The sequence below is a fragment of the Anastrepha ludens genome, chromosome 2 (assembly GCF_028408465.1).
Source record: "Anastrepha ludens isolate Willacy chromosome 2, idAnaLude1.1, whole genome shotgun sequence".
Lineage (NCBI taxonomy): Eukaryota > Metazoa > Arthropoda > Insecta > Diptera > Tephritidae > Anastrepha > Anastrepha ludens.
In genome coordinates, this window is record NC_071498.1 from 37,972,217 (window position 1) to 37,989,111 (window position 16,895).

The window sequence follows — 16,895 nt, forward strand, 5'->3', positions numbered from 1 at the left end:
GCTCGTCTGAGAGGTGAAAACCACAAGACTACTAAAGTTGCGGCATATGGGTGGCTTTATACTGATTGGGAATAATTTAAATTGAGTTATTGTTTTATACTTAATTATACAGAAAATATCATTATATACAATATAACCCTAACTTAATTAGCACACTGGCTATTAGGGATACAGAAAATAGTTTTAAAGCCAGATTCGCAAAAAAAATTCCAATATTGCTGTGCAAAATTAGGACAATAAGGTCAGCGGCGAAAACTTAAAATGTACTCCAGTCTATATCTCCCAATATGTGGTAGAATTTCAAAAGATATTTTGGTCGTCTAAAAGGTTAATTTTTTTTAAATAATTGATACAAGGTGGTGCAAATTGAATCATCCAATTTCGTTTTAAAAAATGAGTTTGAGAAATGGAAAGCTTTTTTTTTTTGAACAGCCAAGGACTTGTCACCCCAGTACCATTCCCCGTACATGTATGGGGAATGTGTATGCTAGTGCAACACCAAAAACAGCAACAACATGAGGCCATAATGGAGTAATCGTGACATAGATCTGGAGGATAAATCCAGATTTCCAGCCATAATTTTCTGTTTCATCAAGGAATTTCGACGAATTAGCTCTTGAAAAGGTTTTATGGTTCTACTCGTACGAACAGCACGCGAACGCTGGGATTTGTCTCTGTCCTTCACTTGAGATGCTGCTAAGAATCGATTGATGGTACTATACAGAAATTTCAGATATTCCAAGTTTCCTAAGCAATGTGAATCTGGCTCGTGTTATTGCTACATTTTTGTGCGAGATTTAAACTAAACTGAATTGCGTTAGAATAATGTGAGCATTCAATAAAAAATGTTAAAGCCTGCTACTTTGAAATTCTTGTAACAGTACTAAGAAGTTTGCACACATATTCGATTTCTGTGCATATTTTGCTAGTTTCATGGGAGATAATCCAGGAATGTACGTAAACTAGTCAAGTCAGATGAACTATTTGGTATGGCATTTCATAACTAATTCGCAGTCCTCTGTTTGCATCAGACTTCCTTTTTTCACTTTGCTAATTATAAGTTTCATTCAAAAATTCCCACGTTTGGCATAATTTGGCATTCCCAACTTTTGCTAGAAACTCGGTTGTTGTCCAGGGGTCATATTTCAGGAGCTGGAGTGGAGATCAATTCCTAAAAGAAATATATATATTTATGTGTAAAAAATATTCTTCAGTAGTATATCTTTTGTTTTAACTTATCTGTTTTTTGCCTCTTGATAGATTTCATGTAGACAAGATTTGCGTGTACCGTTCTCCCAGAAAAGTATATTTTTCATGATCAGATCATCAGCTCAGTTAGTTTTTTCGGTATATACACCAGCATTTGGACGCTCTTGTCGAATATGGTACCTGAGCGACTTTATGTTTCAGTTACAATTTTCAGGTTGAAATAATCAGGTTGGAACTTTTTTTTGGTTCGGCTGTTGGGTTTGTTTAACAGAAACGACTCGTCATTCCAGCAGCATTTCTCTAATTAAATATAGTCGATCGTTGTTGCAGTCTTATAAAGGTGTTAAACTCAAGCTGAAAAAATGTAGCGATCTCATTTTGATGCTGCCTAAAAAGGGTTTTAATAAATTTTTCACTCTTGCCGATGATTTTTGCGGGTTGCGGTGTATAGTTAATAACCGGTTTAAGGGGTTATACGCAGTTATGACTTTCAAAAAAATCGATTTTTTTTATTGCATTTTTGTAATGTACATATATTCAAAAGTATACGCACGAAATTTGAAGTAGATCTAAGCAATACTTTCGGAGTTATACCTAAATATGTAGAGATGCCTCGGCACGTTTTAAGGTAGGTATTGAAACTTTAAACGTGTTTTTTCAAAACGGCATTTTTCAAGTCGGTGTACACGATATCTCGAAAACGGCTTGTTTGATCGGTCAACCGTTTTAACTCAATCTTTAAAGATACAGATTCTAGTAATTAATCGTTCCTTTTGTAAATCTGATACTTATTTTCCATTTTATAATCAATTTACGGCCAAATTTTAACGTAAACATCGAAATTATTTATTTTAAAAGCTGCCATTTTGTGAAAATTCACTATTTTGATTAGCCGAACGATTAATTACTAGATAATCTAATATATTAACAAAATTTGTTTGGTTTTTTGATTTCAGATAATCCAATCCTGAGTTACGATGTACACCGTAAATCGTCTTTTTTAAAGGAGGTTCCAGAAATCGCCTGCAGCGCGCTCTATAATCAACATTTTCATAAATAAAAAATTTTGTTACGTTCTTGAAGGATGCTTTTATAACCACCAAAAATTTTCAAATTAAAATATTCTAAAGTTTCTTCAGGATAAATCCTTGACAACCCGTCTTTTATTTGCTTCATAACTGCGTATAACCCCTTAAGGCAGATTTACCAAGTCCACAGTTGCATTAATAGCCACTAATAAGGTTCAATTAACTTCGTCGCAAGTTACACAACATTTCAACAGAACTTGATGCGCAGTATTCTAAAACTGAGAGGGAAGCGGAAGCGGATACTATAGCAGGTTAAACTCCTACTTATCCAGAATTGACCCCGACATACCTAATATATGTTCGGCATGTGAAGGTACCCCGCACGACACTAACCACCTCTTCACATGCCCTCTAAAACCAACTCATCTAACACCCATCTCCCTCTGGACCCAAACCGTCGAAACAGCATGTTTACTGGGCCTACCTTTAGATGAAGCAGACGAGGACGACCGGTAATATACCCTACACTGACGGGGCTTCTATTACTGTTAAAATAACAACAACAAGAAGCGGAATTCAGTAGCTTTTCCTTCAGAACTTAAGTACGCTCTGGCGTCAACGCCTAGGCTCACATTCTTATCCTTATATCCAATGGCCACAAATATTTATTATAGTTGTAGCGGCACTCTGTTTCTAATGATCTGCTTACTAATTCTAACCAACTGACTTTAAATTAAAATTCAAGAGAGTATGCGGTCTCTTCGCACGTTCAAAGCGCTCCTGCTGTTAGATGGATTGAGTAGAGAGGAAATAGGTGTGTGGTTTTGTATGCCACTTCCGCATGCTTGGTAGATGTTTGACTTATCGAGGTCTAACCCAGTTCTGTAGAGTGTGTTACGGTAGACTTTGTTTCTCGCGGTAGATCTCCTGGCATGCCCTATGTACCATTTTTTTTGTCGTTCGCTCCTTTTCTCCCTCTGGGAAAGAAGGAAAATATTTTTTCACCTAGAAAAGGTTGACAGTAATCCACTGAAATGAAAGTCGATGGATTAAATTTTAAAAACAAATTTCTTATATATTTGCTTTGCTTTTGTTTTTTCACCACATTTTGTGTTGGCTTTGTTTTTCTATAAAACATTATTTTGTAAACTTTTGTCCATTTATAAATAAAAATACTAATACTTACGCCTAAACTACAAAATACAGTGATAATATTAATAATAATAATAATCATATGCTTCATCAACATGAAGTTTGTTCCAATCCTGTTTGCACACTGCAAAGGACATAAAGAGAATTGTCTTTAAATATACAGATATATGAATTCACTACACTCGCATAACTTTCACATGTTATTTACAATACTACTTGTATACATATATATGTATGCACATATACATAGTATATTTTGTAGTTGAATTTATTTCCTCGTTTCTTAATCAGTAGCTTTAGTTTGACAATTTTTGTTTGTAGTTTAGATTTCTTACGTGTTTAATCTTACATAATTGCAGCTATATATAATATTAAGAGTTATGCAAAACGGATTTACACATACAAAGTATCTTATATATACATATATAATATATATTTTCTCATTCACTACACATTGAATATTATGTACAATTTAGAATTCAGCTAGTTTAACTTTTTAGTATCTTGAGTAGTAATACATTTTAAGATTTATTTATTTTTTTCATTTGAAGAGGAAAATTGGCAAAAAGTTCACAACTGAATATCAAATTGGATAATTGTGTGTGCGTGTATGTGTATGTAAACTAAGATTGCACGGAAGTTGTACTACTTTTCTATTTAAAGTTATAATGTCGTATGTGTGAAGGCAAAGCATAGGCACATACGACAAAATAACTTTAATGCGCTAGAGGGGAAATATAATATAATAATTTTTCGTTTTATGTGATGCAAAACCATCTAAACAAATTTGGTTTAATAAAATACATACATTGAGTGTTTAATACAGCGATTGGGTATGATAAAGAGATTTATTTTCGCAAATATTTGCTGTCCCGAAAATCAGTCAATATTTGTATTTATTCACATTTTTTGTTTGTCTTTAAATCTTTAAAAAATTGAATCTTTTCTTAATAAGAGCTTGAAAGCAATTGCTTTGGGCGCATAACTCGAATGAAAGTTTTTGTAAATAAGTTTGAGCTTTGTTTTTAATTAAAAAATTGAATCAAAATCGTAGTTTAAAAATAAATCAAGTACAAAAACTACTATTGTTGTATCGGAAAAATGCTAACATTCGATGATATTCTCAATATTTGTAAATCTAATATTTGCTGTACATCCAAAACTATTTTCGAAACCATTGCAAATTAGAAATTTTTGAGTTCTACATTTTCGTAAGTCCTTATTTAACCTAAGCTTAAGTAATTTTATTTCTTCAATAAGTACATTTTCTTACAGCCAAAGCAAATGACTTCTAACAATTTCTTTCGAACTATGCGTCCCAGCCGCTTTCTTGCTCTCCATTTGCTGCACACACAATTTCCATACAGTTCCGAAACGAAAAGTTCACAACCTGAGCATTTTACACTTAAGCGAACTTATTTAGTTTTAACTATTGTAAAATTTTTGTAATACAAAGAATCGTAATTTGTTTTTAAACGAATCGTTCAAAGCGATTTCTTTATTCCAAAACGGAACTCATCTCCATATACATAAATATGTATATACAGTTAAACATAGTCGGCTGTTGTGTTTCCGCTGCTTGCAATGTTCCATTGCTCAATGCTGATGTTGCCACCATGTATCCCATGCGCTCCATGCGCACCATGCGCTTGGCGCCATTAGCAGTCATAAACACCAGCAAGGCCACCTATTGGCGTTGCAGTACGTTCCGCCGTCGCAGTAGTACAGCGTACGGCACCACGTCTCCTGCATCGTTCTGCTACCTTACAATTGATACTAACTACCGACCATGATGTGTGCCGGTTGTTCCAGCTCGTTATCGTGCACGGAGGAGTAACGTGACGCCGCCACTACTGGCGTTAGACTGCTCTTGAAGAGTTCGTCAGAGCTTAACTTGCAGCTGGGCACCAATTCGGTGAATTCGGAACCCAAACCGAATTCCATATCGAGAAATCCGTATTCCCATGTTGAGGATGCTGAGGCTGCTGCCGCATTGGCGCTTATGCTACTCACATACGATGAGGTGAGCGAATGCGTCGCCGATGAGATAGTCGAGAGCGTTGTGAAGGTTGCCGTCGAGGAAGAGGTACATGTATTGAATGCTGTGCTGCTGCTACTGCTTGAGGCTAATGCACTTGCGCTAGTACTGGAGGCGGATGTTGATTGCACTGTGGTGAAGGTGCCGCTGATGGCGACAGCAGGCGTTTGCATTGTGCTATCCGTCGCGCTGACGCTTGTTGTTGTGGCGGCTGTGACTGGTACAGGCGTGGCGGTGGCTGGGTTTGTTATCGATAACGCAGGCGGTAATATGGCGAAGAGGTCGTTATTGTTGAGTGGATCTAGCGCGGATTGTGACGATAAACTGAGTACCGAACTCCAGTTGATTGAACGTGTGGAATCTTCGTCCGCGTAACCGGAATCACTGCTGTCGGTGGTACTAATGGATGTTGTGGTGGTCGCAAGAGGTGTTGTTATAACACTGCTAGACGCGTTTGTTGGCACCGCTGTGGTTGTTATGTTGTGCGTTGGCGCCGCGGGTGAACTTGGCGCGCTCATCGTTGTGGTAACTGGGAGCACCTGCGTTTGCGTCGTTGATGGCGTTTGTGTGGGCGATGGCGGTGCGGGCGGCATTACTGATTGGCAGGGAAATGGCGTTGCACGGCCAGACTGTGATTCCCGGAAGGGATAGTGATCATAAGGAAGCAATGACGCGGTTGCAGATGACGCCGCTAACGACGTAGAATCACAATTGTTCATATTAATACTACTGAGACTATTGTTTATTGGGAAGCCGGCGCCGAGCTTTTGCAGTTGTTGTGGTTGTGCGCTCAAGTATGGCGGTGGCGTGTCGAGGCGTTCTGGCTGATTTTGGTAGTGCGGTACATGTTGGGAAAAATGCTGCGGTGGTTGCTGTTGTAGCAGTGTTGACGGCTGATGTTGCACCTGATAATCCATGTTGGACAGACGCGCGCAGTTCATCACTGGTGGTGCATAATCCTGGTGTTGCTGGTGCAACATCGTGTGCGGCTGTTGTGGGACCAACAATTGTTGAGGTGGCTGTTGTGGACCCACCAAATGATGCTGCAAATGATGAGGCGGATGTAGATGCTGATGGTACTGATGCTGTTGAGCGGCAGCAGCCTGTGCCGCTGCTTGATGCATCTCTTTAGCTTCAGTTTCGATTTCGCGATCGATGCGCTTCAATGTATTGCAGATGAGCACCGAACGATAAAGCGATTGCTCAGATACTTGTCGGAAGCGCGACAACTTGAACATGGACAGGTTGCGTATCTTAAGCCGTAGTTCCTTGTAGCAATTCTTATTTGTGTTGCACCATGTGCCGCGGCCGTCGCAGCAGCGTTTTAGTGGATGCCGTGCGTCGAGAGTAGCGGCAGCCACATGCAGATTGCCGAAAGTTGGTGGCGGCACGACGGCGGCGGTATTAATGCTGCTCACATTGGGCGCCGGACTACTGCACCCCAGTTCTAAATACGATTTACCATTCTCAGCGCAGCGTATTGTCTGCTGTTGTTGTGGTGGTTGCGGTGGCTGCTGCTGGGGTAACGGGTACACTGCCTCGGGTGGCACATAAAATTGTTGGCCGCCACTAACAGGGCCGCCGGTGCTTTGCCATTGCGTAAAACCATTGCCGGCAGTCATGCGCATATGCTGCGGGCTGCCAGTGCGCGAACAGTTCTGCTGTGGGTATGGCTCTGAATAGTAGTTGGGGCGCGAGCCGTAACCGTGCGGAGCGGGCGCATAGCTGCCGAGTCGCTGTTGTTGATGTGGCGATGCGGTGGGTGTTGTAGGAGGTGGCGGAAATGAATTATAACGCAAAGGGCAGTAAGTGGGTATTATACTCTCTTCCTCCTCGTAGTCATCCTCGAAATCATCGTCATCATCGTCCAACTCATCTGCACTGAGCAGCGTTGTCGCCAGTGTAGAGCGCGTCGCAATACTGCCCCAAGGATCGCTTGGTACTGCGACAGCTTGCAGTTTGGAAATGCAGTCGACCGGTTCCGTGGCAACGTTAGTCCATGGCTCGCAGCAGGGTACGGCGGCAACCTCCTCCAACTTGGCAATACTGTCTTCTGGGACGGGAGTGGTGGAGGTTGGAGGCAATGGTGTTATGGCGGCCATCTCACTGGCCATAGGCAGCAACGATGCGACCATTAGTGGCAACGCTGTTGTCGTGCCCAATATAGAGGGGGACGCTGAAGGGGTACTTGAGTGAGGTGTGGTGTGTTCGGCATTTTTAGTAACTTCTTTACCATTGCTAATACTATTAAGGAGCCCATTAGTGCTGCTGATACTACTACTATTTATATTGTTGTTATTCACTGTTAGGCCTTTAGTGGCTTCTGTTGAGCCGGGCGTTAACGCCCGCAAATTGGCGGATGCATCTTTAATGTTGTTGCCATTCAATTGCTGTTCCTCAATGGCTTCGATGTAGTTGTTGTTATTAATTGACCATTTGCTTGTCTTGATGGGAGGCGGACTGTTGGTATATGTATTGGCATCCTTGGCATCGAATGTTATCTCGTGTTTCCGCTTGGTAGCGGCTGTAGCTTGAAGACCCATTGCTGAATTAATCTGGAAGCAAAATAAGAAAAACTAACGTTAGCTTTGTGGCTTAGGATGTATTAATACTTATAAGTAAGACATTTTTTATTATAATCCTACGAACATTAAATATAAATCTATTGTAAACTATTGATAATCCTGTAAATCCATTGCAGTAGCGCCATATGAGTTGCAAGTTCAAGTGCAACCGGCGGAAACTTATGAAATATGCTTAAGAACTCAATCTTGAAAATATGAAAAATTTCTAACGGCAAGTGTTGCTAAACAAGTATAGCAACAACTACAACAATGATAAAACCTCTCCCACTAGACAATATTAGATACCTATAACGTGGAGCCCGATGATATACAAAAGTGGTCAGCAAATGAGCCCCTCCACGCTTATGCCGCGCAACAACGCACACCATTCCCTAATAACAGCTATTGTGTCCCCAACATCACCAACCTCGCTCTTCCTCTGTCTATTTGTGCTACGAACGTCATTCACACCATATACTGAATAAGAAAAATGAAAATTCTCTACTAAAGCTTGCCACAGTAGTGAATAAACGAAATAAAAAGAAAAATATCCTCTTAGATGAAAGTCGTAACAAACAACAGCTGCGGCAGCGAAAGCAACCCAAATCACGAAGGCGGCAGTGATGTGCTGGGCATAGCACACATTTTCGAACCTTACACTGGACGAACTTTAGCGCGTACAATATTATATCTCCCCTTCGGGGCGCAACCATTTCAGCCGTAACCTTCTTTACTGCCAGCGTAGGAAAATTCCACATAATATACTCGAAACTGTTTGGCGGTTGTATTAATTGTATGCGGCGTAGGGTCGTATCTTACGCCGTCGTTGTTGTTGAAACGATGACTTAGATTCATGTTTCGGTGCTTTGTGTACTTGTACCACGCACCAATTTTTACTTGTGTTGGAGGAGGGGCTCAAATGCAGTGGGGAGAAATTGGAATGTGGGAGAATATACGAATGGAAGCATAGTAACGGATTTGTAGCGAGCTGACAAGCGTAAGAAATTTAGCCAGAAAACGGCGCTGCGGTTGGTTGGCTGACTAAGCCTGAACTTTAATGTTTGTTAAACTCGTGTTGTTCACTCTATGTTGGCCAAACTGAAGAAGTAGTTTTTCCTTGCGACCCTCTTACAATCCACTTACATACTATAGATATTACTGGTACTGTGATATGGGTATACAAGCCATGTGCTTGGTGGCTGGCGTAAGGCAGAGACAGAAAATGGAAATTGGAGGCGTCTAGTTAGTTTTTGAAATATCGTGCCATATTTAACATTTTTGGCGAAAGCCTTTTAGCGTAAGCAGCTTTAGAATAAATAAGCAAAGAATGGCTAGACGTCATAGTCGATTGTGTGAGTGTAGTAAAAGCTCGAATTGACTCCAGCTACACATGCAAGCGTTTGTGCCAATCAAATAAAAGCAACGAGCGCACAATTGCCCAGTTGATATAGAAAGCGAAAATCGACTGGCACAACTGGCATAAAAGACACTGCAATGCCAGTTAAGATTTGCTATTCCATTAAAAGGAAAGCGAGCGCATTGGCATCGAGGGTGTTGGCGGTGGTGGAAATCCGGAATTGGCAAAATAGCTAGTGGTTACTATCACAAACAGACGACGAACTTAGAGTAGAAAGCTGCCAAATGTCAGCTGGTCACTTGCGGACGTTTCGTCATACATTTGCCGGTACACTATCGTCGCTTGCACATGCTATGAAATGAAGCGCACAAGCACTAACAGTGCACACATCGAACGCATCTCGTCCGAAATGGAATAGCTACATGGACATACGTATGTATATATACCAGGGGTGCGTCCCCGATTTCTGCTTTTAAAATATTTTTGCTGCTTTTGTACTTGCTAAAAACTCTGACTCAGTCGTTTCCAGACAAGAGCTTACCGCAGCGCACATCTGCAAACCAGAAAATATACCCATATGTACGAGGATGTGTGTGTGTGTGTAAGTACGTAAGTCGTTGACGCACACGTGCATTTTTGCAGCGAAAAGTGACGGTGGTGCTGACGAAAGGCATTGCCTTGCACAGCGCGTCAGTGATGTTAATGGTGGTGGAAATGACTGCCATTTCATCCCTTCAATGTGCTGCATTAGGAATGTGCGACAATGCCGTCGGTACTGATGAAATGCCACGTTGGCTCGTTTATTTGGTGGATGCATCCCGCTTCGAAAGAAGACAATGAAAACAACAACAAGAGAAATAATAATAAAACGAAACAACTGCCGTTGCAATGTGCGACCCTTTTGCCGTTCTGTTTACCGGCTCGACTTGTGGTGTATTTTGCTTGCCTTGCTTTGCTTTGTCTGCCTGCAAGCCTGCCAGCCTAATGTTTTTGTCGTTTGTTCCCTGCTTTATTCTGTATTTTTTTTATTTTGCTTTTACTGCTCATATCACTCTGTCTTCTGGCCTTTTTGCCTGCTGGCTGATTGGCTGGCGTGCAGCACTCTCCGTATATTTTTAGAAAATTATTTCAACAGCCGCCGCCGTAGTCGTCGTCGTACTCGCAACCATTTTTCGGTCCGTATATGTATGTATGTATGTATTGAGAGTGCGTCTGGTTGCATTTATACAAAATGCGACGACACATTGGCGGCTGGCATCTGATATGTAATATGCATGAATGTGTTTTTCCTTCGATGCGTTCGTTCGTTCGTTCCCTTTTTGGTGGTGATGTTGCTCGTTGGACGGACGGTTGCGCGCTTCCATGAAAACTGAAATGAATGAAACCTAAAATACGGAAGACTGCCAGACGCATACCAATACCTACATATGAACATGCATCCACATATATATGTATGTAAGTTTGTGTGCACGTACAGTGCGAACGACCCGATCCGTGGTGTGGCAGCAGCATATGCTTAAGCATTTTGGATACTTTGAAGAGGGTACATGCACGAGGTACGTCAGCATTCTTGCCGCCCTCATCTTTGCCGCTGCTGTGGAGGACAGGCGGCTTTACGTTTTTCCACATTTACAAACTCCCTGCCATTGCCTAAGTTGAGGTTATGTATGTATGTCGGAAAAGTATTTTGCAGCTGAAGTGCTGTGCGACTGCTGTTCCATATGCCGACATTGCTTATAAGGTCTGTTACTGTATGTAAGTGTGTACGTGTGAAGGAGTCTTGCAATATGTTGCCAACAGCTGGACTATTCTTGAGCGCTCAGATGCAATGAGGAATAGGGGACGCACATAAGCAGTTGTGTTGTTTCAAAAGTATTCTGAACTATTCACGATCGAAAGAATGTCGAAACCGATTGTTTTTTCTTTTTTATTTTTGCTTCGTAAACGAGAAAGTCTCGTTGAGCATTTTGAGAAATAACTGTGACATAAATATTATGTTTTGAAGAAGTTATCACCGTTTTCTGCGTTAAGAGAAATTCAATTTCAGGAGCTTTATGATGCGAGTGGAAGCTTTACACATATTTCAAAAATGTTGCTTTCGAAATTGGAGAAATTCTTATACACACATACATATGTACATGTTAGGGTGGTCCAGAATGAAAATAAAATAAAAATCGACAAATAAATTGAATTATTTTTATAGGAACTCTGAAAGTCCCCCAAAATTAAAAAAAAATTATAATAAGATAAAGTTAAAATATTTATTTTTTAATAAAGATTAGGTATAATTTTTTTGCGCATTTGTGATCTGTAAATATTTAATAACAAATTTACGGAAAAATATATTTCTTCCATAGGAGTTCAATACGAGTAGTAGTTTTCGTTGACAGCACGGGTAGGCATTAAATAAAAATAATATGTTTTTGGACATAGCTCAAATTTAGGGCGTCAAGAAAAACAATTTTTGCGCATACATATATCTGTATGTAGTCTCAACCAAAGTGTATTAATATTAGCACGCTTTCTCTCAAGTGAGCTTTTCATTGACATACGTATGTATGTTTGAATATAGCAAACCGCTTTTTCAAAAACAAAATATTTTTTTCACTTTATTTTTGTAAAAAAGAGTTTTGCTTCTTTAGGAACCCTGAAACTGTAGAAATCTAAAACTCCACTCTTTACACCGCACTGCCTCTGTGCCTTCGAAGTCAAAAGTCTGCTTTTGTGACTTTTTTTGAGCCATGAGTCCGTAGAACTACGTAAGCTTTCGCGAGCTTTATGTATGTGTATTTTGTTTTTTAACTTTAAATATTTATTCTATTGCCATTCTTTTGTACGACTGTGTGGGAACATCTGATCTGATAATTTCCTCGATCGCTCCAATGCTTCCTCAACAACCGTTCCCAAACGCACATCTGCATATAGTGTACGGGCACTAAGGTAGAATAACAGCGAGCCAAGCCATAAGTGGCACGATGCGATCACACAGCAACAGTATGTTTAAATCAGTATGTATGTATGACTCAAACATTCATATGCATGCATGTATGTATGTATGCACATTTGTACATATCGATTGTTGCTGACACAGAAAAATTTCTCTTGCCATCCGACGACTGTTGGTTTATTTTCAGGTTCAGTTTGCAGCGCCAACGCCACTGCTGCTGATGCTGATGCTATGTTGGTGATGGTGGTGCCCACGCTCTATTTTCGTTTGCTTTTGCTTTGTGGCTATTACTGATTGCTGCTGCCATTTGAATTTTACTCAATTTACTTTTTCTTCTTGTTTTGTTTTTGGTGTGTTATATTCTACATTTTTCATGCGAGTGCTTGTATTTTTTCCTACTCGTTTGCTGCCATTTCTTGTTTACTTAGTAAGTTCTCGGTGTCGGACTCGCCGACGATGATAAAGTTAAAAGTGTGTAGTATTTTTTAGCTTTTGGAACTTTTAGTGTATGTTTGTTTAAGTTCTTTTTTACTTTTCGTTTTGCATTTATTCTTGGATTTCTACACACTTGCTTGCTCTTCGTTTTTTCCTTGCCGCTGTGGCGCGACTGTTACTTTGGCTACAGTGTGTGCTCACTCTGTGCACGCCGTTCTTCGAAATCCGTATAAATTTAAAATAAAACCCAAGTATTGCCAAGGTGTGGTTGCAAACTGTGTGTGTGTGTGTACTTGTGGGTGGGTGCGGCAAAGCGTTCATCAGCGTTTGAATACTACTTACTAACGTTGCTGTTGTTGTTGTCTGTCTTTGGTTTGTTTGATTCAGCTGTGATGTGTTGCCCACTGCCGCCGCCGTTTATTGACTTTTTTCACCGGCGCCTTTTTGGCTTTTAGGTCGAGGTTCGTTTGTATATCGAAATACAGTGTGCCAAAGCTTTTGTTGCGTTTCGCTTTAGTGCTGTTCGGGACTTTTGACAAAACTGTTTAGATCAACTTAGCACTATTTACTTGTGAAGAAGACTAAATTGCTCGCTATTGCATTAAAATATATTTATAAATTTTTCATCATTGATAGGTGTAACTCAAGAGTCCCATTTAGAAAAATTTACAACTAAAATATTGTTTTTTCTTTAAAATATCAGGATTTCTTTATCTAAATTTTATTTTGCCTCAAGTGCATAGATATATTGCATTGGTATTGAGAATACCGGGTGGTCCAAGTGTAGATATCGTAGAATCGTGTTAATTCGACACTGACAGTATTTTTTCACTTGTAAAACAATATTATAATTGTTTGAAACGAAAGAAGTAATTTAATTTTTAAAAACTGTGTTGTGCCCAAATTTCACGCTTATTGAAATTAAGTTTTATATGAAGGCACATTTCTATCTTAGCCGTTACATTATGAAAATGAAAAATAGCACATCTGGGGATCAGAAGATCTGCAGGTTATCGTCGACAAGCCAATGCATTCGTAGAGGAGATGCCAGTCAATTGTGTAAATATGGATATGACGGGATCATTGGACAATTTCTTCTCCAAAGTGTCGCTGAGAACAATATATTGGTTTCCGCAGGATGGAGTATTACATTTGCTCAATTAGTTTTTAAAACCATACATATTTTTGTCGCCCTGCATAAAACCGAGATTGATTTACTTCAATTAAATTTTTTAATATTTGATTGTTTAAAAACGTTTTATGCATAACGGTTTACTGAATTTTGAGTTTTAAATATTCGATTGTATTAAACTTTCTCTACAATTTTTTTTCCAATTTATACTATTTTGTAGCAATCTATCTAATATATTTCTTATTTTTTGCTAACATTTAGCTTTTCGTTCAACTCCTCATCCGTTTTCATATTCTTGAGCACACCTTGACCGCGCGATATCTCGCTTATTTGCTTTGTTTGAAATTGTGTTTATTTTTATTTCTCAATATTTCTTGCTGCCTTTTTTGCGCCAGACATGCGTCATTGCTGACTCAGAGCATTGATTGTGAATCGCTGGCGACTTGCTTGCTTGCCTGCCATATTGTGCCTTAGTCACTTGAGTGAAGCAATGTTAAGAAGGTTTTACCCGTAGCCTATACAGTCATATTTTCGCAATGCAACAACGTCCGATTCAATTTAGTGTAGAATACTGAATTCCAGCTATTTAACTCGTATGTGGTATGAGTAAGCTGTTCCACGAGAAATCAAAATGAAAAAAAAAAACATTGTTGAACATCTTAGTACTGCATGAGGATGCCCTCGCACATATACATTTACACATATGGGAAGCATACGCATAGCCGCATGCAACAAATGTCCTCCACTCTTACATTGCCCCATCGTACCTCCTCCTGATTTATTGCTATGCTGCTAGACAGTACCCACACGACAACAGCTGCTCGAATATGCAGCGGCTCCAGTGAATAACTTAATAGCCTACGAGAGGGCAAACAAGCATCAAAAGTGCCAGGAAGAAAAAGCAGGAAAGCGTAGTAAGAAATGAAAAGCAATTTTCGGCGCACGTGTTCTTTGCGTTTACTACGCCATACTACACACACTACACTCCCATCACCCACTCTTGGCATTGGTGCACAGTATACGCTGCACATAGCAATTCCGTCCCTCCCATTCATGCGCTTATCCATTTATCTTTACAACAATCTCTGCATGCACACTGTATGCTTAATAAATGCAAAAGCAAAAACATAAATCGTGCTATTTTTCAAGGGTAGCTGTTGTGCCGCAGCACTAGCGACGACGACAAAGTTTTCATTCACAGTCACAGATACAGCCCATAGAGTGGAGAGCGACTTGATAGTCACTGAACTGAATTACAATTCCATCCTTTTGTTGTATTAAAAGCAAACAACGATAGGGGTGAATGAATTTCCTTCAAAATCTTACACAACACAACCACCTAAATATCTAAACCTGTACGTAAATGCAAAAGTTGTGCTATAGCCATAGCAAATCTTAGCGAGAGTAAACAATGCAAGCTACAAAAAAAAAAAAAAAGAAAAAAAAAAAAAAAAAACTTGCGCGAAAATAAAAACAATATTGTAAAATATGAAAAAATGAATGCGCAAAAAATGTTGTATGCTTATGAAAATGTTACTGAAAGCGCGAGAGAAAAAATCGCAATCCAAATAAAATCACATAAAAAACCACCAATTTTATGAATGGGTTATAAGTAAGGCAGAGCTAGCTACTTAGTTTGTGGTCGATTAGCGTGAGTAGGGGAAGAAGAAATAAAAAATAAAAACAAACATCATCAAAACATTGACAACCGCTGCACAAATATATACATACATATTTTAACTAATGTTTACTGCGCTTTATTTCCCACATTAAATCAACTTATAAATTCACAATTTTATCACTTATTAATTTTATTACAAAGTTCTAGTAGTAGGGTGCACATATATCTACATACATACATATGTTTGTCAACAAACCCCACATTTATCGCTTTTATTTATGGGTTTTTACCATTGTATTAATATTCCTCAAATCTAGCTACGTAGTATTGTTGTTGTAGGTCCGAGCACACTCTTTATTTTCCTATAGAAGGAAGGTGTAGGAGGCAACATTCGTAGTCGTAGTAGCAGACGCAGCAGCCAAGTCAATAACCCGGAAAGAAAAATGTAATTAAAGGAAGCGAAATCTCGAAGTTCACACACACCAACAAAGGCACTTGAGCGCTCCCCCACTCACAAACATTACACTTAAGCACGTCCCCTCTACACTCACGGTACATACATACGTACATTTTATACAATGCGAGACATAGTAATGAAAGTAAATGCTTGCGGAAACAAAAACAATGAACAATTTAACAGCAGCATGACTAGCTGAAAAAAAAAACAATAACAATGCATAAAAGAAGGAAGTTTTCACACTGAATATTGAACGACTGATGTTACAATGAATGTGGTGATGGTGACGACGTCGACTTGTATAAATGTCAAAAACAGTATAAAAAATATTCTCACACCAACAACGCGAATATATTCGATAGGCAAGTGCAAGTCAATGATATTTATTACCTTGCTCCTTTGATTTTGTATACACAGACAGGCAGCAAAATTTTTGAAGGTCGCTGCATAAATTTGTCACATCGCAACGGCAATAAGAAATATAAAAAAAAAAAAATAAATAAATATAGTAAAAAGGGTTTGGCCATGGCGATGGTGATGGTGCTGCGATGTCGCAAGTACGGAGACGACGACGCGTTCCCTCTCCGCAATAAAAAAATGTAAATAAAAGTAAAACCCATTGAAAAGTAAAGGAGTAATACCGGAATCGTCAAAAGAAATGAGAGCGTGTATACAAGTACAATGTAATACATATTTTATACGTCATTAAATGTGTTTGTGTGTTTGCAATATTTTACAATGTGCCACCCATTGAGAGTAAAATACTGGTTGTGAGTACAAAATTGTATTGTAAATAAGCTCAAAATGCACGTGGGCAAGTAAAGCATACAAAAATGTACATGGAATTGTTGTTGGCATAGTAATGCAAATTAAAAGAAATTAAAAGAAATAAATAAATAAAAATTCAAAAGTATTTGTGACGCGTTAGAGGAAGAGATTTAGAAAGAAACTATCT

General features: G+C 39.2%; 1 protein-coding gene across 9 annotated transcripts in view; it reads right to left on the bottom strand.

Annotated features, from left to right (window-relative positions):
• Positions 1-3,286: 3,286 nt before the first annotated feature.
• Positions 3,287-16,895, bottom strand: part of LOC128868896 (uncharacterized) — a 47,669-nt gene continuing 34,060 nt past the window's right edge. For all 9 annotated transcript variants that reach the window (XM_054111491.1, XM_054111472.1, XM_054111534.1 and 6 more), the window contains one exon: positions 3,287-7,982. In XM_054111491.1, coding sequence (XP_053967466.1) covers positions 5,166-7,982 — 2,817 coding nt within the window. In that variant the 3' untranslated portion in view covers positions 3,287-5,165. The remainder of the gene's footprint in view (positions 7,983-16,895) is intronic.